The sequence below is a fragment of the Lagopus muta genome, chromosome Z (assembly GCF_023343835.1).
Source record: "Lagopus muta isolate bLagMut1 chromosome Z, bLagMut1 primary, whole genome shotgun sequence".
NCBI lineage: Eukaryota > Metazoa > Chordata > Aves > Galliformes > Phasianidae > Lagopus > Lagopus muta.
In genome coordinates, this window is record NC_064472.1 from 56597864 (window position 1) to 56623227 (window position 25364).

Consider the following 25364-nt stretch of genomic DNA (forward strand, 5'->3'; position numbering starts at 1 on the left):
TCTGAAGCCCAGTGCAGGCAGTGTTAGCATCTGCTTCCTGACTGTTATTTATAGGTTCTGATTACTATGTTTCTAGCAGCGCTAGTCCCTTCTTTTAATGACACTTACGGCTTTAAATAATTCCGCAGCCCTTTACCAGCAGCAGCAAATCTTTAAAAAATGTTAACTACTTCTTCATAGGATTACTCTAATGGCAGTTTTTAAATACAGTGTTTACTACTACTTAAAAATGCTTTTTTCCCCCCCGTATTTCTGATATAAATCAGAATCAGTAGCTCTATGAAAATAGAACCCAAAGCTTAAGCTTGTCAAATACAGTTTTGAGAAGCTGTACTGTGCAGTATTGTAATGTTTTTTCATTACTTAGACAAAATGTCCCTTTTTTTTTTTTATTTTAAAATACTCTGTTCATTTAAAATTTTTTCTTTTCCCCTGTGCAGTATTGCCCACTGACTTGAAAAGTAAAACATTTTATACAATTGTACCTAAAAATATGTTTGCATTTCTTTTATTTGAGGGGGGTGGAAATGAGTGATTAGATGATGCCATGACTAAGTCGCTCTTAAAAATGACCTCAGCCTGCTGTGATAAGCATCAGGGGCAGATGTGGTCTGTAGAGTTTTGCTATAGGGAAATAGTCATCATTAGAAAACAAGACTGGATGCAAGTAGCTCAAGTATCCAAAGTGAATTAAATGATGAGTATTTAAATTTTGGGTGATGGTGGACATAAAAATAAAATGTTTCATGTCTAGAAAGTGACTTTAGGATTTCCCAGCCATTAAATATGGAAAGTCAATTATTGTGAAAAAGATCTTTACTCTGAGCTGAACAGAAAGTATGTAACTGGGATTGGACCTGGAAGATTATTTACTGGATGTTTTATTTAAAAGTAAAAAAAAAATTAATTTGCATGGACGGGGTGCATATATTGCATCATTTATTGGCACCTGTGTAGGCTAGCAAAAGATTTTTCAGGCATCTCTTTCTGTGTTATTTAGCTACCGATGCCTGTACGTCAAATATTAAATCTATCCTGGGTTGACAAACGAGAGGTTTAAATTGAAAGCCCGGCATTTAGAAATCTCATAAACTGAAGATTTCATACTACGTTTGTGTATCAGGATAGTGGTGCGAGTCATCTTTATTTACTATTTACTTATTAAATAAAAATTAACTAAATAATTAGTTATTTACTGTCTGGAGTGCCTACTGGGTTCCTGAGAGCTGGAGGTATTAAGCAACTAGGAGCTCAGAACAGTGTGTATTGAAGTCAGACCTACTTTTCTGTGCCTGTAAAAACAGGTCCAGAAAGTAAGCACAATCCAAGTAATCTGTTGTTAGTCTACGTTATAAACAACAACAAAAGCCTTAATGATAACATTCCTAACACGTCACAGGAGGGATTACCAGTAAATTTAGAAAACCTCAATAAAGGTGTTTTCATTATTTCTTAGACCGTTAAGGTTCAGGAGATAATCATTTGCAGGATAGTTTTTCAACTTGCATACATTTGCTCAGGTCCCTAACTCTGGCCTGAAATGTGGCTTATCAATAAATACTGTTGGATTTAACCTTTTGATATCAATGCAGGAGTATATTTTTTTTTCTTCATTTTTCACTGCAATTATTAGTCAGACATAAAATGTAGACTTCTGACACTGGGACATTTCTCACTAATACAGTAATTTTTATGAGGTTGCTGTGTTCTCCTGTTGATAATACATCATTTTCTCTTCAGCTTATGAACCTACTGTTCTGCCAGAAGAACTTGTTTTCCTGTCAGTGCTGACAACCATCCAATACAATACAGCAATCCTTCTGTAGACTTTATGCCTTATGAAAGAGACGAATAGTATTGAAGACTGGTTCGTTCTCATTAGTTGAGGATGTTGTATTGCTTTGTCTCTGCAAGCAGATGGTTCGTACATTCTCACTCATCATTCAGTTAGTCAAGGCTTCTAAGGTCAGCATAGTGAGGTTACTGGAGTTTAAGCTTTCTACAATTCAGTGGTGCACCCATCATATGTCAGTCTTTGTGAACTTCTTGGTCCGAGCAGACAACAGCTCTACCTGGACCTTTTGTTCCAAGATGTAGTTTATGGTTTCTGATTTTCACAGTAGAACACTGAATAGAAGGGAGTGATCTGCACCAAAGAAATTTCAAACACTAATGAATTCAGATTGTGGGTATATACAATTTTTGAGATAATGATGATGATTTCTTTGATAATTTTTTAAATTACCTATTTTTCTTGTTGTTTTGTTTTATTTCTTAAGGAGTTTTGAATTATAGATCTCTTTAACAGCACAGTAAATGGAGATTATATGAATAGGTGATTAGTTTAATTGTACCTCCTGCAATCATTTTCATAAATCTTATTCAGTCTTGATTTTACAGAAGTTCATAGAATCACAGAATCATTAAGGTTGGAAAAAATCAGTAAGATCCATCCCCACCATGCCTACCAACCATGTCCCTCAGTGCCATATCTTCAGTGCCTCCAGAGGCAGTAACTCCACCACCTCCCTGTTCAAAACGCCTCACAATTCTTTCTGAAAAGAAAGTTTTTCTTAATATCCAGCCTGAAGTTGTTTTCCTCAAAGCCAAATCAAGGCAGCATTAATGAGCTTCTTGGGTCAAGTGTGTTTGTTGTCCTCTCCATATTCTCGATTACTGAACAAAAACCTAAGCTACTGTCTATAAAGCTTAAGCGTAAGTGAGACTTCAGAATTGCATGTAGATGTTCAGCATTTTTAATATGTTTATATCCTCATTCTGGTTACCTGCTCCCTGCTTACTGAGTTTCTATATTATTTTAGTGTAAATGATTTAAACAGTTGAGAAACTGTGGTATTCTGGGTTCATCTATGTGTTATATGTGCAATTTATTTCTATGAATATTCAAGGCTGTTTTTTAAGTTTATTCACAAAGTCAATGAAGCATGGTTGAAGTATGTACTTGAGGTTAATGTGAAAGTGATGGCAGATTTTTGTTCTGGAGTGAGTAGGACTTAGGGTGGTTTGGATTTGTCTATTTATTTATAATATCAGCGTAAGACACACTGCTTGATATTCACTCATAGAAGAAAGATTAATGAGAACATAAAATGACAAATGATGCTTTTTGATTTTGATGATTTTGTCATTTGTCAGAATGCCTCACAGATATATGGCTTTGCTAACAAAGATGTGTTTGGAAGCCCGTGCTGCCTTTGGGCTTGGGCATGTCTTCTTCCTTTCTGCTGGAACTGTGCTCAGGTTCTCCTGCCAACCTTCAGATCAGACTTCAAGTCTTCTGAGGGACAGGTTTTCCTCTTGCTCGAACCCTGGCCTGGGTTTTTCTGTCAAATTAAATACAGTCTCATAATGCAGAGGATTATATTTAGCAGAAGGAAAGATAAACACACTGATGCCTCTCCAGCCACGTGCCTTTGACCTCTCACATAGCCATACGCAATGCCAGTCTCTCCAGTTGCTGACACAAGGCTCATGAATTGTGTGGCTCAAGGCCTTGCTGGCCGTGGGGCCTTGCAGTGCTCATATGTGGACTGAGGGTGAAGTTACACAGGAAGGCAGATACAAGCTCTGGCAAGATGTAACAGACTGCAGCAGTCAGGCGTAGGGTTCTCAGAGGGATGGCTGGCTGGCTTGTATTCTTATATGACTGGCCCTTCTCTATCTTCCCCCTTCCTCTACCCTGCCTCTCTGCATCCCATCTCTGCCAACTTTGACATGTTCCTGAAGCATTCCTTACTAGTAAGTATGCATATCTCCACAGGCCCCCTCAGATACCCATCCTACTGGTGTTAGCTTATTTCCCCCTTATCAGTTGCAAAGGCCAGATTGATGCTCTTCAGACTCTGCCTGTGTTTTCTTAATGGCCCATCAGTTAATGGCTGAAGAGTTCTGGTCCCACTTACTGTCTCCCTTAGTGCTTACTTATCAGGTTTCTGTCTCTGTGTGTTTTGTTAATGGCTTTCTCTTTTATTTCCCCTTCCCTATGAGGTGAGAAGGCCTTTAATCTGATGACTCTAGTGAACCAGATGCTCCCACATTCCCCATTCCCTTACACTCTCTTTTTAGCAATATCATTGAAGGCAGTGATGATGGAGCACTTTGAAGGAGCTGCTGCGCAAGAAATCGAACTAATGGAGGCATTAGACAAAGAATTCTCTTGTTGGTTTTTTGTTTTTTTTGAGATAACCACAGGATAACCACAGCGTGTGAAGTAAATAATAGCTTGATAGCATATTTTATGATGATGGACATGTTTCAAGATAAACAGGAACAAGACATACATCAGACTGTGTCTGCAAGTAACTTTTGTTAATTAGAGTAGTGAAAGCTGTCACTGTTGGTGAATTGAGAACATCACAGACTTAACCAATTAGAAAACTGCTGGTTATTTGCATCTCAAGTTTGATTTCTGCAAGACTTCTGTTTTCACTTTGACAGCAAAATAACTTTTTTTTTGTCAGAGGGTGGTAAGGAATTTTAATCTGTTCAGTTGTAATTATGAAGGTTTTATTTATTTTTTTACCTTAAACAGAATGCTATCTTAAACAATGTTCTGCTGTAATGCTAACTGAATAGGCAACAATAAAATGAACCTCTCATAAATTTGTAGGATTTGTCAAGGTAAAAATAACTTGTCTCATTGTTTATTTGGTTTATTTGTAGGATATTGCAGTAAGCACACTTTGAATGCTTAAACAGCTTTTAATGCATTTTTACTCTGTTGCATTTTTTCATTTGCAGAATCTTGGTGCATCCAGTTCCAGCTGGTCTGAAGTAGATGTGCTGATCCTGGCTGGAACAATTGGTCATGTTTTGAGTTTGGGAGCAAGCAGTTTTATTGAAGAAGAACATCAAACTTGGTATTTTCTTATCAATACCCTATGTTTGGCTCTGTGTCAGGAACTCTGTAGAAATCATTTTCTTCTGAAAGAAAGTGACCTTCAGCTTGGCACCTCTATGAAACAAAACTTTGACAGTATTGGAGAAGCCCCAGAATGCAAGAATATAGATGTACAAGCAGCAAGTAATTCAAAACTAGGCAAGGCTGCATCTTCAGCTGAATCTGTAAAAGGATCAGATAAGTGGATAAGCTTAGCAAGTCCATGGATCATTCTTATTTGCTGTCGACTCCTTCGATCCTTGAATCAGACAGGGGTCCAGTGGGCTCATCGGCCAGACTTTGGGCACTGGTTGACAAGGTGGGTGTTTTCATACTTTCTGTGTTATTTAGAAGTTAATGTGTGTGTGTGTTGTTTTTTTTTAAAGTATGCGAGCATTTCTTTACAATCTCTGTATTAGAAAGTGTTTTAAATATAAAGGGAGTAAATAGTGAAGCAGCATGAGGAATTTTTCAGCACAGGAGTTATTCCTCAGGTACTATCAATGGATTGTAGTCTTAGCCCTGCACCATAACTTATCTAATTAATGTCAGTTATACACGATAGGTTTATCAGAGGCAAAAATAAACTTTTTCTTTGCCTATGTCAACAGAGGCTGGTTTGTGAAATTAAAAAACACGTAATAGAATTAAACTCAATTTAAAAGCAGAAGGTTCTGCTCAGTTCCAGATTTCATTAAGTTGTAGAAAAAGGTACTGCACAAAAGAGTTTTTCCTCATCTGTTACAGTCATTTAATGTGTGGGTGGAAAACTGAAGGAATTTTTCGAATGTAGTATGGGAAATAGGGAATTTCTTAAAGCTTCAAGTTTTTATTTCCTCAACTGCCTATTAGTATTGTGAAGAACTATGGCCACTATTCGGTGACAGAAAGTACTTAATATTTGAACTGTTTTCTGGATGTTGTTTGGTAGATGGAATTGCAGCACCTTCCAACTGACTAGTCAGTGTTTTGCAGACAGCAGATGGGGAGGCTTTTTGTAAGGTAGAGATTTCTTCCCAGTATCTTACAGTGTGTTGATGAAATGTCATTCATCATTCATTAATAGAGACATGAGTAAATCAACCAGTGTGAAACTCGTTACATATTGGCAGCCCCACAGATAAAATGCCAATTGCTATGACAGGCATGAGTGCTGAAAGACATGACTTATGAGGAAGTTTATTGCATTACCAGAGCTTTCACTGTACTTCCTCTTGCGATGCAGTGAGGGATTGAGGAAGGAGTGTTATATACAGTGCTAGTCACAGGAGAATCCTTCATTGTAAGGTAAGTCAGTATGTGACCAGCCCTATGGTAAATACAGGATTAAGTGTGATTCAGTGTGACTGGGAAGATTATTATCATTATTATTATTATTGCTATTATTGTTATTGGTTATTATTTTTAAAGATTAACCCCAGTATCTTCCAAAGATTTAGTTGTTGAATAACTTTCTGGTCCAGATGTCTTCTTCAAGGTGTCAACTCTTTTCTTTGGAGTATACTATTATAATGCCATGGAAGAAGACTTGATATTCTTGCAGCTAAAAAAAAATTGCGTTTTTTCCAAAGATGTGCTATTGCTGGTATCATCCCCCAGGAATGTGTACTGACACTTGGAAATATTACCGACCTTCTAAACATTGTGGACTTATCACCAAAGATGCTGTACCAGTTAGGTGCACCTTCACCTCGCCACTTCTGATTTCAGGGTGCAAAGTGTGCCTATGTAGAGCAGCAAACCCTACTGTAGAGGGGACTTGAGGACATCACAGGTGGAATGCAGTCTGCAGGTAGATGAGATGCTTCTAGGGCTTCCTGAATAATAATGAAAGCTGGAAAATCCTTTAAGTTCAGCTCTCATACTCTTAATAGATTGATGGTTGTCTATACCTCTTTTGGCTTAATCTTTTTGTATCTTTTGAGTAGAAAGGTGGGAGAAGGAGTTTATTGTATTGTTTCATTTTTTTCTTCTGTGAATTTAAGTTGGCACTTCTACTTGTTGAGATTTCTATTGGCCTACTTATTCATCCTGTTGAGGTCTCTCTAAATGGCACACAGCCATCTGTTATACCAGCTGCTCTTTCAGTTTTTTCGTTATTTGCATTTGCAAGCTTGCCCTCTGGGCCATTAAAGAAGATGGCCCTAGTGTGTGAAGCCCTAGGGTTGAATGCTGGTGAGTAGTCTCTAGGTGGAGCAGTCTCCGGTTGTGCTGCTGATGAGAATGCTGGGCAGCTGAGCCAGTTTGCAGTCCACCTCTCTGTCCACTTACCTGATCTGGGGACTGCATCGATTTGCCTGTAAGGATCTTGTAGAAGTAAAAGCCTTGTTAATATTCCAATAAACAACCTTGCCTGCACTGCACCCTTCAGTGATCTAGTCATCACAGAATTCTATCAGATTGATTGACAGTAACCTTCCCCTTCATAAATCCATAACAATCATGTAATTAAAGCTATGTGACTCCTTGGTGAGAAGAGCTGAAGTACTGGCAGCTAGATATCAAAACTGAAACTTACTGGTGACTGCTTCTTGTGTTTCTCTCCTAATTATAGCATCGTATTTGGGTGTATTTGCTTTGATCCTGTAGCAAGTATATATATTATATATATTGTATATTATATATGTACTTGCTTTTCATATATATATATATATATTCATATATATATATATGAAAAGAGCTTTATATATATATATGTTACCTTACCTGGCAATGTACCTGTTGTCATGTGTTTCCTATCACAAGCCCTGTGTTTTACCATCAAAGCTGTTGCTTTGTCTGTATGGTGAAATAACTGAACTGGTATGGCTAGTAAAATATCCCATTGTGGTGCAGAAAACTAATCTTTTAGACGAGATGGATCATGTCCCATTCTGGTTTACCATGCAGCTTAACTGGCAAATGTTCTGCCGCAATATATGGACTGGATTAGTAAAGGAAAGAATGAGTTTGCAAGCCAGGACTGTGGCTGTCCAAATTCATTTGAAAAAAAAAAAACCAAAAAAAAAACCCAAAAAAGCAGCAGTATCTGCATCTTCTGAAATGCAGCGTATATAAACTTTTTTTTTCTTTCTGTTATTGTCAAGCATTGTTTATAAAACCCAACTTGCCTGTCAAATGAAAAAGAATTAATGATTCTCAAGCTTCTTTTTCAGCCTTAAAAAAAAAAAAAGACAAACAAAAACCTAAGTCCAGAGTGCAGTACCATGGGGATGAAGACAATGTGTAATTGGGGTTGCCACCTTTCTGCCTTCTTCCTTTCACTGCTGTAACAGCTTTACAGCTTTACACAGGCTGCTGGCATATCCTGACACAAATCACAGGAGCAGTTTTTGCCTAACAGGAGGATATATTATGTGTCATCATTCCGACATATGCTTACGTTGCTTTATATGGTTAAAAGTTAACCCTAATAGCAGCATTTAAAATGCACAGTTTTTGACATAAGTGATAAATGCAAGTGGGATAAGTCCTATCTTGGGCCTGAAAGGCCTCACGGAATGAATTTCCAAATGATTAGTGAATGAATCAACTAAATCTCTGCACATCGTCTGGTTTGTGAGGATCCTAACTCCTATTAGGTGAACATGCTTGAATTTTCTTTGGTTAGAGATTTCAATGTCTTTGTTACTTCTCTTTCACAAGAGAACAGTGTGGTAGAGGTGTCTGTTTCCCTAGTATTTTGATCAGGATTTAGATGATGGATTTTCTTTATGGCCTCAATTAAAAGATAGTGATAGCCTGAGTTGCATAAACCAGTCATTCCTCTTCCCGAAATGCACTGTGATCTTGTAAGATTGATTGTTGATCTATTCTTAGTATGTGTTTAATTTGCATCATTGTGTCTTAATAGCATATTTCCTAGTAATATCAGAACCTTTCTCAGATCATTTGTATCTTGCTAGTTTGAGTTACAGCTGCTCAGACTTCTTGTTTTTTCAGATAAATTGATGAACAGTCTTTTCAGTCTTTTCTCTTTTTTTTCTTTTCTTCTTTTCCTCCTGTATTGACCCTGTGGTTATCTGTTGTCATGCTCAAACTAATATTTTGCTTATCTGGACAATGCATAATGGGCTGACCATTCATTTAAGGCAAAAAAGATTATTGTACAGATTTGTGCATGGACATATATCAGAAGCAAAACAGAAAAATCAGTTTACCAGTAACATGTTGAATTTAGCTGTTCAGCACACGTTGAATAATGCAGGAGTTAGGGAAGTATTTTTTGATATTTGCGGAGAGATTCTGCAAACCTGCTGGAAAGAAGAAATGCACTTTAATGAGAATAAGTGCATCAGAAGAATAGACTGTAGGTGAAGTAAAGAGAACATGCAGATTTTGAATTTGATAGTAAAAAGGTTTTCTTTTCAATTAGGTAGCATTCAGATAACTTTGGTCATATGTTTAACCTCATACTCGAAAGGTGTCAGAGCTGCTACAGGGCTCACTATGGAGGGGGTGAAGTAGTCAGTGGCAGCATCAGCTTGTGGAGAACTGACGAGAAGCAGCAGCATGTAAAGATGATGATAATTCCTTCAAATAACGTACTTAATTCCCCAAGTGCTCTCCTCCAGAACATTAGCATGCAATGAAACGTGTTTGTATTTTGTTCTATGCTAGCAGTATGGAAGTGAACAGTTAAAAAGGGTTTAAAATGAGATTCATCTGAGTATTTACAACTCCCTTCACTCCATTAGTTTGCAGGAATTAAGTGAGGTTGAAGCAAGTCAAAGAAAATGTCTCTGACACCAGAAGTATGAAAGTGTAGACCACCGGCTGTGATAGTAAGAGCATAAGAACAGAGCTGCTTTTTAATTTGGGCTCTCTATTATGAAACTCTTGGCACTTTGATTTCCATTGTGTGGCTTAGGCAAGCACCACTAAATTTCAGCTGAGCTAGAGCAGCATGTTTCTGCATGGGTTTCTTGGATTGATATTGAGAAGTTTGCTAAATGGCTGAATTCTGTGTTGAGCAACTACAGTTGTCTTTCAGAATACATGCTAATTTAATGTGTGCTTAGCAGCCTAATTAGAAGAACCTTGATTGGTAAATGTGGAAACTGTAGGTGGTCTATAGTGACTCAACATAGCTTGTTATAAATCCTGTTTTATTTGTTTCTTCAGCAGACTCTATGAAACATTTAGACACAGGCTGGATATAAACCCCTGTGCTAGCAGTAAGGAATGTGCCATTAGTGACTGATGTGCTCATGTATTTAAAAATACCTTTCCTTTTCACTGGGCCTTTCCTAAGGATTTTATTTTATTTTTGCCTTTTTTCTTTTTTTTTAATTTCCCCGGTAGGCTATGATTTGCAGTGTTCAGTGTAGGGAATGGCAGATGTTATTGAAAGTCTTGCTGGATATAGCATGCTTATTACATCTTTCAGGTAGGAATATTCTTAATAATTTGCCTGATTTGATTTATCTCACTGTCATGCAGTAAATAAGGAGGATATGTCCTGAAGGTTTTCTTTTAAATGAATGTTTGTGGTGAATTTTAAAAGGTGTACTGGTTACTGAATTAGTTCTTTATGTACTGATGATAAGAAATTATGCATACGCTGTCTTCACAGGATGCTGCAAGAATCCATTCACTCCTTATTCAGTCGCTTCCTGTAGGAGAAAAATACTATTGAGGAGAAACACCAAGGGCACATAATGTATCCTGTAATGCTCTGGTTCATGTCACTTCCCTCTACTGTTCTGCAGAGAGCAGTGCAGCTCCTGGGAGTCGTCCATGAAGTGCTTCTGTGAACTGGGTCCTGCAGGGCAGGCTAACAGGGCAATTTTTCTGCCCTGTTTACTTTCATCTGTGACATTTCGAAGCACAATGGCTGTCACAATTATTGGTTAAAATCCTGATAAAGCATGTACCATCAAATAGGAGGGTAGACCTATTGGAAGTACTGTAATTCCAATTATATCAAAGGTAAAACTGGTGTTTTATAAGTGTGATCAGAGTTGATGCAGCCCTGGCTTAGTGTCATTTTACTGAAGTTGATGATTTCTTATTGTGACATTTTGAGGTGTGGAAGACAGATGGAACACATGGTTATCATGCTCTGAATAATGTTCTTAAAAAAAGATAAATTAATAAGATTAATGTTTCTGAGTTGTTTGAGATGTTGAGAATACTTGCAGTGGGCAAATTTTAGCAACTCCTGGTTTATAAAGGCTTTCTTAAAATTTTGTATCTAGCTGTAGGAGGCATGAAGAGCAGATCTTTATCTTACCCCCTTAGATTTTGCAGTACCAAGTAATATCACTATAGATTTAAACATACAGCTTTTAGCAGCATGCTTAATGAAATGCTTTTAGGTCTGTAATGACTGATAGATACTTAGGATGACGGGGACTCTATCGGTACTCTTGGCAAGAGTGATGCAAGTTCTGTCTGTATTCTTTGTATGTATTGATCCACTACAAGGAGGTGTAGTTGTGTAAGAGAGTCATATTGTGTTGTTTGTATATATTTTTAAAAGTAAGTAGGTATTTTTCTGGTCGTTACAGTTAGGTAGTACTTCATGTGACTAAAATTAAACAAAACAAATGCATGTGCAGTTATTTAGAAATGGAAAGTAATACTAATTTCATAATGTAAGAATTTTTTATGCCTTATCTCAGGAAACGAAATGCTGTAGTGTAATCAAAATGTACTGTTTCAAAATGCATGAATAAGAAAATTCAAGTTTAAAAGCTTCTACTCTATTAAGCAGCTTAGTCTTTATATAATTAAGAGAATCGCTAGCATATGGTGGAACACAATCCCTCCTGAAGCATGCATTCTTGAATAGGAAGCCTCATTAGTAAAATCAGTTTTTTGAAACTACTAACATATTTTACAATACCTTTTGGAAAATTTATAAATATCTCAGTGCAGTAATTAATTTGGCAATAGACTACTGTAGCTAAGGCTCTGTCAAATGTGCTTCACCGTAATTACAGTAGTTTGAAGGTTTTTTGTTTGTATGTTTTTATGTTTCTTTTTCTGCAGTTCTGAGCATAAGTCTGAACTCTCCGTCTTGGCTGCAATTTCCCTACTTATGATCTTTGTTCTGGTTCAAAGAAGATGCTCACTGGTTTCAAAAATTGCTATGGCACTTGGGCTCCTGGGAGTCTACAGTTACCGGGCAGCCATTGGAAATGTCGTATTTCCATGGCAACATGACAGCAAAGATATTTCAAAGTAAGTTAATCAACAGATATGTAAATCTATTTCTAGAAAGGTATTAACGCTTTCGGTATCGGGATGAGGTGGAGATGGATGTTATGTTTAGACTGTAATCAAATTCTTACGAATAGAACTGCATTTTGTATGTGGCTGACACACAGTTCTTGTGATGTGTAATTTCAAGCCTTGTGAAGTGTCCTGCAACTAATCAGAGGAAAATCCAGTAGTCATTCCCTGTATTTTTGCTAGAAAGAAGCTCCGAATACACCATCTCCTCTTGTTTTAGATAGATTTGCCACATTTAGCAGAGAACATGTCAAGTTCGTTTAGCTGTTAGTTTTGAAGAATGATTATACAATAATTGAGAGTGTTGCTTTTCTATATATTTCTTTCTCAGTTGAATATTTTTGTAATGTATGACTGTAACAGAACTGTTCTGCACAGTGCATACTGAGGACTTTTATGTGGATGTAAATTTCTTAAAGAACTAGTCACTTTATTGTAAGGAATTTATTGGCGTTTTTACCAGTGATTACTTATGGAATGTAGCTAAGTGACTTCAGTTTTCTTGTGGAGCTTTTTATCATTGGATTGTACCTGGCTTGTAAATATCAGAGCTGTGGAAAACTTGCAGAGTTAGTAAGAGGAGGAGAGGATCGTGGAAGACAAGTATAACTACTGTCTTACAAATGCAGTAAACTTTCACACTCATTTTTAATTTGATATAAGTGGTTTCTTTTGGGGCTTTTTAATTAGAGGGCAGAAATTCACAAGATATGCAGATGGAAAAAAGTCCTGCAGGAAAAGATTTTAGGACACATACATCAGATTTGCTAATAAGGCATCTTTATAAACTGAATTTATGTCTATATATATACACACACACATTTTTATATATATATACATATACATACAGATGCATTTACATACAGTCCATCTTTCCAAATATTGAAGATAGTTCTAATGTTAGATCTTGATTGACAAACCTGATTTCATTCTGTGACAAGGTTACCTGCTTAGTGGATGAAGGTAAGGCTGTCAGTGTGGTCTACCTGGACAAAGCCTTTGACACTGTCCCCCTCAGATCCTCATGGAGAAGCTAGCTGCCCAGGTTTGGATGGGTGTACTTTGCTGGGTTAAACACTGGCTGGATGGCTGGACCCAAAGAGTTGTAGTCAATGGAGTTAAATTCTGTTGGCAGCCAGTCATGAGCGGTGTCCTCCAGACCTTGGTACTGGGACCACTTCTATTTAACATTTTTATTAATGATCTTGATGAGGGGATTGAGTGCACCCTCAGTAAGTTTGCAGATGACACCAAGTTGTGAGGGAGTGTTGGTCTGCCTGAGGGGAGGAAGGCTCTACAGAGGGGTCTGGATAGACTGGATCAACAGGCCAAGGTATGAGTTTCAGTAGGGCCAAATGTTGGGTCTTGCATGTCGGTCACGACAACCCCAGACAACCCTACAGGCTTGGGGAAAAGTAGCTGGAAATCTGTCTGGCAGAAGGGGACCTTGGTGTAATGATGGACAGTCAGCTGAATATGAGCCAGCAGTGTGCCCAGGTGGCCAAGAAGGCCAATGGCATCCTGCCTTGTATCAGGAGTGGTGTGGTGAGTGGGACTATGGAAGTAACCCTGCCCCTGTACTCGGCCTTGGTGAGGCCCCATCTTGAGTACTCTGTTGAGTTTTGGGCACCTCAGTACAGAAAGGACATTGAGGTGCTGGAGCAGGTCCAAAGAAAGGCAACAAGGCTTGTGAAGGGCTTGGAGAATATGGCCTATGAGGAGAGACTGAAGGAACTGGGAATGTTTAGTCTGGGGAAAAGAAGCTGACAGGAGACATTATTGATCTCTTCAAATATCTGAAAGGTGCTTGCAGCGAGAGCAGGGTTGATCTCTTCTTACTGGTGACAGATGACAGGATGAGGGGAAATGGCCTCAAGTTGTGCCAGGATAAGTTTGGGTTGGATAACAGGAAACACTTCTTTATAGAAGAGATTGTTAAGCATTGGAATAGGCTCCCCAGGGAAGTGATTGAGTCACCATCCCTGGATGTGTTTAAAAACCGTTTGGATGTGGTGCTCAGGGATGTGATTTAGCAGAGGGTTGTTAGTTGGGTTGTATGGTTAGGCTGTGATTGGACTCGATAATTTTTAAGGTCTTTTCCAACTGAATTATTCTAGGATTCTATGAATTCTGTACCAGCATTGACATTGTAAGTTATTTCTGCTAAGTGTGAAAGTAATGGAAGAATCACAGAATTGTAGTGGTTGAAAGAGATCTCTGAGTATCATCTAGCATAAAACCTCCTGCTAAAACGGGTTCCCTACAGTGGGTTACACAAGAAGGTGTCCAGGTAGGTTTTGATCATCTGAAGAAAAGGGAACTGCATAGTCTCTCTGCGCATTTTGTTCCAGTGCTCTGTGATCTGTAGCTAGAGGAGAACACCGCTGTTTACAGGCTTCCAGCTAGACTCTGCACCACTGATCACAACCCTCTGAGCTCTACCAGTCAGTTCTCTTGACCACACTTCCTGACCTTACTTATGAGGATGTTATGGGAGACAGTGTCAAAAGCCTTGTTGAAGTCAAAGTATATGACATTCCCCCCTCGCTTACTTACTTAGTCATAGAAGTCTACAGGGTTGATCAAACATGATTTCCCCTTGTTGACTACTGCTGACAACCTTCTCCACTGGCTCAGAGATGACATAAGTTATTACATCTCCTTCCCAGAAGCAGAGGTGAGGTTGACTGAACTGTAGTTTCCTGAGTCCTCCTTGCCCTTTCTGAAAACTGGGGTGATACTGGCTTTCCTCCAGTCTACAGACACCTCTCCCATTCTCTGGAAGCTTTCATAGATGATAAAGAGTAGTTCGGTAAACAATTCTGCTGGGTCCTTCAGCACTCATGGGTGTGATGGTAAACTGTATTCTGCAGAATTTTGCTCTGTGATTGAAAGTATTTTTGAAAGCATGTGTGATTTCTGGGTTTAACCTCATTTGTGTGCTTGAGTAAGGTCCTTGGAGTTGCAGTGAAAAAAAACTGCAATATGGGACAGAACATTAAATACAGCAATTGAGCTACAAATGGAATGCAATTAAAGAAATAAGTGGAGTACTTAAGACAAAAGCCTTTTCTGAGAATTTTCTCATTCTGTACTCACTGTACTGATTTTAATTACAAGAAGAAAGATAAAGGGCTTTTATATTGTTTCACCTTAAATAGTGAATATGATAATGTGCTTAAATCATGTCAAATGTTTATATATCTCCAATTATATAGTGATTTAAAAGATGCTCTCAAGATTAATGAAACAAAGCTTTAGAAAATAAAGCTTTATTGGCAGGTGTAGTGGTATTGTACTTAAAGCACAGCTTGAAATGAAGTGGCAGTTTATCTGGGAGCAAATAACAAGAGGTTTTTTTTATTATTATCTTAACTGAAATATCTTTGTGCTTTCTGAGTGCAAATACCCTACAAGACTCCAGACACTCATTTTATACATCTTGGGACAGGTGTACGCTGTAGTCTGTATTTTCTATGATTCTTATTTAAACAAGATGCTCTCAGGGTGGGCTTGATGGTCCTTACATATTCTTTTACCATGTACATTTAATGAAATAGTAGTATCTCTGATTGGAATGGTCATTGCAATTATGAAATGTTCCCCAAACCATTCCTACTGAAGGAAGCAGAACTTTTTACCTGTGAGCTAGTTATGCTAGGATATGGGCTTCTTAAGCCTGCAATACAGGGCCTAACAGAGGAAGCATTGTTTGTCCAGCATCACTGACTCTTTAAACACAGTGGCTCTTGCAAAACTTCCTGAACAGCATGCCAATTAAGATAGCAGACATGTTAGCACATTTCAAATGTTAGCTGATATGTTAGCATAGCAATTTAAACTCACCTTGATTAGATGGCTGATATGATAAATGACCAGGAATGTCCTTCAAATTTGTCTGGAGGTATCTTTATCATGCGTGTGACATAAAGTGGAGACAGATCCAGATAGAAGGATAGCTTTTTGTAAGATGCTTTTTCATCTGTATGTAGCTACTGCATCTTTAATTCATGTTTACTTAAGACAGAATCAGTGTTCTGATGTCCCATCTGTTTCTCTTTTACCTAAAACAAGAGTTTTCTCTTGCTGTGACACTTGCTGGAAGATGGATTAGACAATTGAAGAATATTCCTTCTTCTGTGGCCTGAGCTTAGATAACCTCTAAATTAAAAAATGTAAGGAAATAATGTGGCCTTCAATTTTTTGGAGTTTTTTTATAATGATGATTTGTACAATAAAAAAAGATGTGTATATGCCATACTGATGTGGAGGATAGTGCTCTTGCTAAAAAACTTTTTTAGTTTTAATTCCATGAACCAGTTAATCTCATTTTTTCACTTAACTCCTTTCAATGTTGACTAGTATTCAAAAATTACCTAAAATTTTGCTTCTGAGTTTATAGAATCATGGAGTAGTTAGAGTTGGAGAGGACCATAAAGCCCACTGAGTTCCAGCCCCCTGCCATGAGCAGCGCTGCCTCCCACCAGCTCAGCTGCCCAGGGCCCCATGCAACCTGGCCTTGAGCACCTCCAGGGATGGGGCACCACAGCTTCCCTGGGCAGCCTATGCAACTGCCTCACCACTGTTACTGTAAATAATTTATTCTAATGTCTGATCTAAACCTACCCTCTTTTAGTTTAAAGCCCTTACATCTTGTCCTCTCGCTACACCCTCTGATAAAGGTCAGTCCATAAAGCTGCATGAATGCATTTGAACACTTTTTGGTAATGATTAAATCAGAATTAACAGAAATACTGAAATAGGGCGATTAATTTCTGTGTGAGCCAGAAACACAAGAACTCTGTGAACTTTACTATTCTGTTCCATGAAGAAACAATTCTTTGTGCTTTACAGGATAATGTATTTTTAAGTTCAGGTGACTCAAGAATTCTCACTTCTGAGTGAACTGTATTACCTTTGTAGAAGACTGTGTTCATTCACCACTCATATACAAAGATCTTAATAATTCCTGGGAATAACGAATTCTAAATTTTGGATGTGTACATAATATGTATTATTTTTTCTAAAATTAAAAAAAAATCATAGTATTTTATTCCAGTTTTTAAACCTACTGGCCCTTACCTTTGGCAGATTTTTTTTGAATGAGGTACCTGTTCTCCAGAAGCTTGACTTTCATTGGAAGTTGTTGTCATTTAAATGGGAATGAGTTTTAGAATTCTGCATGTTTGACAAAGCCAACTGATTAAACAAAAACAAAAGGGCCCATACTATTACTAGCATTAGGACTTGGTCTGTTTGGTGGAACTGAACAGACTTTGTGCATCTCTCTTGAAAAAGACTTTTTTTGACCTATGAAATTGATACTAGTGAGTAACTTATGCTTCTAGTTTGCTTTTTCAGATACATATATTATTTTCTTTTCTTTTTAGGGGGATTACTGAGGCTCGTTTTGTTTATGTCTTTGTTCTTGGAATAGTCTTCACTGGCACTAAAGATTTGCTGAAGTCACAGGTTATTTCTGCAGACTCCCGTATGAAGAGTACAGGACTATGGGAAGTGTATAGTGGATTAGTTCTACTGTCAGCCCTTCTATTTAGACCACACAATTTACCAGTCTTGGTATTTTGTCTGTTGATACAGACAATGATGACAAAATACATCTGGAGACCTTTGAAATTTGATGCAGCACAGATCACCATAATGCACTACTGGTTTGGCCAGGCTTTCTTCTATTTTCAGGTAAGCTGAATGTTCTCCCTGCTGTGGGGCGGGGAGGGGAATATTTTTCAAAAGAAATGTTTATGGAATGTGAAGTGGCAACTAAGTCATGGAGTGGGAGAGCTCACTGAGTTCTCAGAATTATTATGTTTCTAACAATGTTTCTGATTAACGTTTCTGTCTCAGAATCAGGGAGCTGTATGTGCTTGATAACGTGATACCCTCAGTGCAGAGCTGCACAATTGTCAGAAATATCAGCTATGTATAATGTGGGGCTTTGGTCTGTTTGTAGCTACTACTGTGGTGATTGTAAACTGGAATATATAAGCTGAGTTGATTAATAACAGTAACAGAAAGATGCTTTTTTTTGTACCTGGATCTTTAGACTTCCAAAACCTTTGGTAGCATCACAGTATATTTATATGAAGTTCACAATTGAAGGGAATCTCTTTGTCGATGTAAGGCATCTTAGGAGGGTCAAAACTAACTGCTGTTCATATTATAATGAATCGTATTTCCTGGAGGATCTAATGATTTCAGCAACGTTGTTGTCCCCATTGTTGCAATTACACAAAAACTTTTTTTTTTAGCATCAAAGTAAGAGAGGCTCTTTGCTCTTCTGCTAGTGCTAGGAACTTGATGTAACAGTGTCCTAAGAGAACATTAGTTAAGCTGGAAATCATGTTATTAGATTCTGGTTTAGGAAGAGAGGCTTTCTGAATTGCTGCAAACTTCAAGGTAAGGAGTGTGGTGGATATAACTTCCAGGCATGGCTAAGAATGTTAAATTGTAGTCAAGCTTAGTGTACTTGTGATACTTTCTAATTCTTTTAGTACAGTTTGAGTATTGGCTTAACTTTCATCTGAGAGAGCACGTCAGGACAGAGGATCATTGGTGGGCATACCACCGTCGTGTTTCATCCCTTCCTAACCAGTTTTGCTTCTACCTCCTGCTCCGAGGAGGTAACGTTTTTTGATTGAATGTCTTTTGCATGTATAGAGCATTACAATTCAGAGCCAACTCCAGTGATTGCCTTCTGAGAGGGACTGGAAAGAGGCTGAAAGCCTCTGCATACTGAGGTACTTAACAAAACCACCTGTCAGAAATGGTGGGTAGCCTGACAAGAAGGTCCTAATTATGGAAAAGAGACTAACAAAGAAAAATTTTAATGTTGTTGTAAAGCATCTATTTTCCAGTACCTGAAGGAGCCTACAGTAAAGTTGGGGAAGAACTTATGATAAGGGCAGATAGCAACAGGATGAGAGGAAATGGCCTTAAACTGGAAGAGGGTAGATTTAGACTAGATATTAGGAAGAAATTCTTTGCTGTGAAGGTGGTGAAACACTAGAACAAGTTGCACAGTGAGGTTGTGGATGCCCCCTCCCTGAAAGTATGCAAGGCCAGACTGGAGGGGGCTTTGAGCAACCTGCTCTAGTGGGAGATATCCTTGTCTGTAGCAGGGAGGTTGGAACTAGATGATCTTAAAGGTCCTTCCAACCCAGGCGCTTCTATGATTCTGTTTTCAGTGATGATGAATTATTGGAGTTGGCTGAGAATTTCACAGAACCATCGAATCAGGAAGTAGTTGAGGCTGAGGAGCACTTCTGGAGATTTTTCAGTCCAACGTCCACCAATCAACAAGTGGGTCAAGTTCAGGTTACTCAGGGACATATTCAGACTTTTACTGGGGAGCCTAGAACTGAAGCCAGGACCATGAGTGCGATCTCACTACTGCTAAAGAGAGGGAATGGAATGTCAATTTGAGACAGCTAGCAGTGCTCTCCCCACTGCAGTCCCAGGTGTTATTGGTTGTCTGTGACCCAATGGTAAATGGCTGGCTAATAGACAAGATTGTGTCCATCAGGACAACTTATGTCCTTCTCAGCCAAGCTGCTTTCCCAGTGGTCATCCTGGCACATGAGTTGCTTCTTCCCCACATGCAGGATTTTGCATTTCCTGCTGTTGAACTTCCTGAGTTTGTTGTCAGCCCATTTTACTGGCCTGCTCCGGTCCCTTTGAATGGCACTGCATGTAGACTTGGTGAGGATGTTGTCTGTGCCATGCTTCTTTAAGGAAGATGGCCCCAGTGTGTGAAGCCCTGTGGTTGGATGCTAGTGAGTGGCCTCCAGGTGGAGTTTGTGCTGCTGATCAGAACCCTGCATGTTGAGCAGCTGGGCCAGTTTTCAGTCTAAATCTCTGTCCACTTATCTAATCAGTTTTCCAGTTAGGATGTTACAAGGAAAATAAGAACTTCTTGGGATGTTACAGTTGCTGTGGAAATACTTTTTTATTTTCTCCAATCTGAGGGTTGTAAAAAAAATTGTGAAAAAACATTTGTGCAAGAAGTTCCAAAAAGTTTGAAAAATGTGTCTTTCCACGTGTCTCTGTTGTGCCAAGCATTCTTTTTCCTATCAATGTAATTATACTTATACTATACCAATGAAATGTATTTCCTATACCAATGTAAGATAACAGATCTTACAGCACATGTGGATTTTTTTTAGTGGTTTTATACTGGTGTTACTGAGAAGATATTTGTTTTAAGATTTCTCTTCTTACATCATTGACTATTTTTTTGCACTTTTTAGTATTTTTATAATCAAGGAGCTTTTTGATTTCAAGACGATAAGTGACTTCTATTCGAATTAGCTGCACATTGTACTGTTGGATATCATGCGTTTGCCTACCATCCTCTTGGCAGTTTTGACATATCTTCTAGTTGTCTTTCCTTTGAGAGTAATTACATTTAGCATGATACGGATTTCAGCAAACCTGAGGGTATTTTAAAAATTAGCTCTTATGATACAGCAAGCCTCAATGTATGTAGGCATGCTGCTGAATCACAGCATTCAAAGCTCAGAAGGGTATTGCATGCATTGTAGTTACATGATTTCTTGACCATTCTTTATGCCTCCTTTATTGGTTCAACAAAGAATGAAGAATGGAGAGTGACTGTTAATTCCTAAAGCTTCTACTAGAAGCAGTCCAAAGCTTCCCACTCTCCCCCTGCCATTTTCTTTCTGAGCCTGGTTTATTATTAAGTTCCACGTATGAAACAGAACAGACCCAGATAGGGAGCTCTCATGTTGTGTCTGATAATTTGTCTGTAAACTCCAGCTCTGAAGAAATTCTTCTGAATTTAACATAATTTTGATAAGTAATTGCTTAATTTGTAATCTTTCTAGCATGGTATCCTTAAAATAATGTATCCATTCTGGAAGATGTTGACAGCAGTCTCTAGCAGATTTTTCTTTTGCTATCTACTCTGAAAACCAAGGCGTGTACTTAACTCTACTGTATGTCCTAGGCAGAGTGAAACGTCAAATGGATTGCAGTGGAATAGGAAGGGTTTTAGAAATACCAGTTTTGATTGTGGCCTTCATATTCCTAGAGATGATTTGAAAATAGAGCAATCAGTTATGCTAAGTAAAAAAAGTTTTCAAGGTAGGTGGAATTCTCCGCTGTTCCTCACTCTTAAAAAGTTTTCAGTAATCATTTCAAATTGCTTTAATGGCATTTAAAGTAGATTCTCTTTATAGGATGGAGATGAAAAGTTGGACCAAAATGCTTCTGTTCAGGATAATAGCTTGTTTCATTTATTCTCTGATGAAGGAACTGTTCTGTAGCTATGAGAGAGAACAAACTGAATCATACAAGCCTAACAGGTGGTGTTTTTTTTATTTTTTTCCAACTTCACAATTAAAGGCAGCTATCTGATGTGCAAGCTATTACTGCAGAAAAGCAGAGCAGAAGTGTTGGTAGCTCATGAAATTACATAGGCTACAAACATAACTCAGAATCTAGTCAAAGGCGACTCTTCAGTTGGAAGGTAGCTCAGTCTGTATTGAGAATAAGACTTCCTGTTTGGAACTATAGCTTCAGGGATGGAAAAAACTTCTGGCAGTTTTGCTGAAGAAACTTCACTTAATACGTAGTATTCTGATCTAAAGCAGTTTGGACTGGTTCTGTGATGGGATGAAGGGACCCGCAGTCCTATACTCTAAGAAAAGAGGAAAGGGGGAAGAGAAAAGGTGGGGAGGTGGGCCTAGATGGGGAATAAAGCAGTGGCAGTGAGAAAAGAAAGGAAGCTAATTTACCAAACATGACAGCAGAATGAGAGATAATACAGTGGAATCCAATATAAATGAAAATGAAGCTAATAAATCAAATGAGAAAGTGTCCAAAACTTAAGGTCTTATTCTAATGCTGTAGGCGAGATGGCTATGAGTAGAAGAGTATGCAAGTAAAAAGAAAAAGGCACAGTCTCAAGACACCCTGCTTGTTCAGCATGATGCATAGCAGGACTCCCAGGTCTGCTCCAGCTGTCTAACCCCAGTGGAAGGGCAGGAGAAGCACCCTTCAAGGTGCCGGCAGCACCCGGCCCCATGCAGGCCCGGACACCATTTGCCAGGGCATCCTGGGCTGACGCCAGCCGTAGCGCGCTCTGGAGGTGTTCGCCCCGTAGGTGCAGAAATTTGCCCTTCCCCTCTGCAAAGCCCGTGCGGTTCCTGCCTGGAACGCAGCAGTGGCAGCAGTGGCATGGCAGCAGGAGAAAGGAGAGAAAGCGTCAAGGACGGGGAAGCAACAGGCCCTGTGCTGTTAGCAACACCAACACGTATTTTTGCGGTCTTTCTTTTGACTTTATTTCCGTGGTGGAATTGGACACTGATGGCAAGGGTCCATTGGGGCCGGTGTGCATCGCAGGTGCTGCCCGGCGCCGGTCTCGTCGGCTCTGCCCCTGGTCTATTCCTGCCGGCGGGGTGGCCTCTTCTTGGGTGACGCCGAGGCCTGGCAGTCGCTGGCCTTCCTCTTTGGGGCTCGCCGGGGCCGCTGAGGTAGGCTGGTGCCGGAGGGCCCTGTCGCAGCCTGTCGTGGCTCCTGATGGCTGGAGGAGGGTGCTGGGCCAGGGCCAGGAGCCTCTTCTTGTGGGGCAGCTCTGGGCTGTGCTGCAGCGGCCTCCCGTGCCCCAGCAGCAGGGGCGACGTTGAGGCCCAGCAAGCGGTGAGCCTCCCTGCCGCACCTCTGCAGAGTGAAGGCGATGAACTGCCTTACGAAGTTCCTGGTTTGGCCCTGCAGCTCAAGATCCAGCCTCTCTCTCAGGGTCTCCTCCTCCAGGCCAACGTGGCGCAGGGCTGAGATGACAGCGTTGGCCAGCGTGTTTGCATGGGGCTCCTCAGTGCCCAGGATTTGGCGCAGTTTCCGCTGCAGCCAGGAGCGCAGGGGCTGCAGCAGGGCCGGGTGCTCCCTGAAAAGGGCAGCCCAGGTGGCAGAGGAGAGGCCACCCACGGGACTCCTGGGCATTGCAGGCAACGGCCGGGCTGCGCGGAGGCCTGCAGGGCTGTGTGTGGCGATGGATGCCACGGCAGCTGGTCGGAGGACCAGCTCCTCATAGTCGTTGTCCGCTTGCACGGCGTGGATGATGGACTCCACAGCCCGTTTGCAAAGCGGACATTGTGGCCTGGTGCTCGTCCACCGCTGGATGCAGGGGAAGCAGAACTGGTGGCAGCACGGCATGGTGTACGCTGCGCTGTCCCAGTTGTCCAGGCACACGGGGCAGCGGGTGTCTACTGCTGCCTCCATGCTTGCACCGGTTGTGGTGGGCTAGGGGGAGCGGGAGATGGCAACTCGCTCCGCAGCACGGACGCTACAGCAGCAGGTGTCAGTCACGCTGGAAGAGGACAAGAGACACTAGTCACACACCGGCCTGGGAAGGCTCCCTCAAGATGCCCCACTCGTCCTCCCCCCCACTGCCAGTCCCCGTGCTGCCTACCTGAGCTGCTGCACGCGTCTTTCTGGGATGTCCCGTCTGCCTGCTCCCAGCAGGGTTCGGGGTAAAGAACAAATGGCTCTGAGACGGCCACAGAGAGCTGCGCTAGCAGCACCCTGAGCACGTTCCAGCACCAAAGCTCGCGCTGTCCACACTCCGGTCCTCGCACACACGCTCGGTCGGAGGCCAGGCACGAACTGCCGGGCTGAGCCGCGGCGCCCACGGTGAAGCATCCGCGGGCTATGGAGTCACAGTCCGTTGCCTGGAGACGTCGCTAGGCGTGCCTTGGCCAAGCTGCTGGGCGTCACCTTTATTCGACCTTGTCTTGGGGATGTCCCTGCCCATCCCACAGCGATGCCACAGTCCATGGCTGGGCCATCCCAATGAGCCGTCCTCACCTGCAGCACGGGCTTCAGCGCCGGCACAAGTTTCACAAGTTTCTGGGCTTTTCCTGGTGCCGCTGCCCACTCCGTTCCCCACATCTGTTGTGCTTGGCGTCAGTGTTTCTCACCAGTCCCCAGGGCCTTGGCCACATCTTCCCATGGGCGCCATCAGGTCGCTGTGGCCATGGCGCACAGCCCCAGGCATGTGCAGCAAGAAGGTTTATTCAATAAAAGCTCATCTTTCTCTCTGGTAGTTGGACTTGGTGATCTCAGAGGTCTTTTCCAACCTTAACGATGCTGTGCAGGGGAAGAGCGTTGCTTGCTGACATCTTCTTGATGCCCTCCTTTCTACGTTTCCAGTGAAGATACGCTGTTCTTGTGGAACAAACTGCGGGTGTCCTAGAATTAGTAACTGTGTGTCATGGTGATGACTGTCAATAGCCAGGTCTTAGATTATGACCGACTTAGAAAAGGCTTGTATTCCAGAAGAAGAATTATTCTCAAAAAGAAGACGAGCACTGAGGAAGTACCGCTGGGCTGTTTCTGCAAGACAAGCCTATCAAATTGTCAGCTTCCGTATTGACCTGTGACCAGCCGCCTTGGTACAGCTAATCATTCGTTTACCACCTCTGGTCTGATCAATAGCCATGGTTGTAGAGTGGGAGAGAGATGGAAGGGAAGCAGATCTTTATTGTGTGGGCACGAGGTCCATTGCTGGCACAGATGTCAGTGTCTTTTCTGGCTTTCTTTCCTCAAATGTTGTGGCTACATGGACTACCAGTATTGAAGTGGCTGGACTCGGGGTTGCAGTGGAGCACACGGAGTTAGTGGGTGAGAAGAGAAAGGCACAGTCTCTTGACTGCCAGTCAGTCCTGTCTTTCCCTCTGAACAAAAAACTGGAAACAGAACAGTGAAGTCTTGCAGGAGCTGTAGTTCATTCTTCTCCCCTGAGACCAGGACACCGGGACTATCAACCCTCCACGGAACTGCAGCATTAACCCTTTCACTCCCAGTGCACTACATGATGTTAGGATGTGGAATACCAACAACAAATCATAAAGCCATGGCAAAACTGTAAGGAAAAATGGAAAGCCTGGCAACCAACAAAGCATACTTCTTCATTAAGTATTTTTATGTGTGTTTTATATCTCTCTTCCCTTTCAGGGTACAAACCAGTTGTTGCAAGGAAAAGCTGTTCAATTTGTGTTGCTTACAAGCAGGATTGAAGGGTTTAATTGCTGTACGTGGCACACGCTTTCCTGTCAATCATCTGTTAATGGCACTTGATTGGCCATAATTGAACTGTACATTTGGGATCCATGTCACCTGAACAACAGAAAAACACTCGGGGATTTCGATGCAGTTTTGAACACCTAATCTGAAAAAGATGTCACCC

At 40.7% G+C, this 25364-nt stretch overlaps 1 protein-coding gene across 4 annotated transcripts in view; it reads left to right on the forward strand.

The window, feature by feature from the left end:
* Positions 1–25364, forward strand: part of PIGG (phosphatidylinositol glycan anchor biosynthesis class G) — an 85382-nt gene that overhangs the window by 27323 nt on the left and 32695 nt on the right. For all 4 annotated transcript variants that reach the window (XM_048930833.1, XM_048930831.1, XM_048930834.1 and 1 more), the window contains exons 9-11: positions 4762–5219; positions 11897–12088; positions 17530–17839. In XM_048930833.1, coding sequence (XP_048786790.1) covers positions 4762–5219; positions 11897–12088; positions 17530–17839 — 960 coding nt within the window. The remainder of the gene's footprint in view (positions 1–4761; positions 5220–11896; positions 12089–17529; positions 17840–25364) is intronic.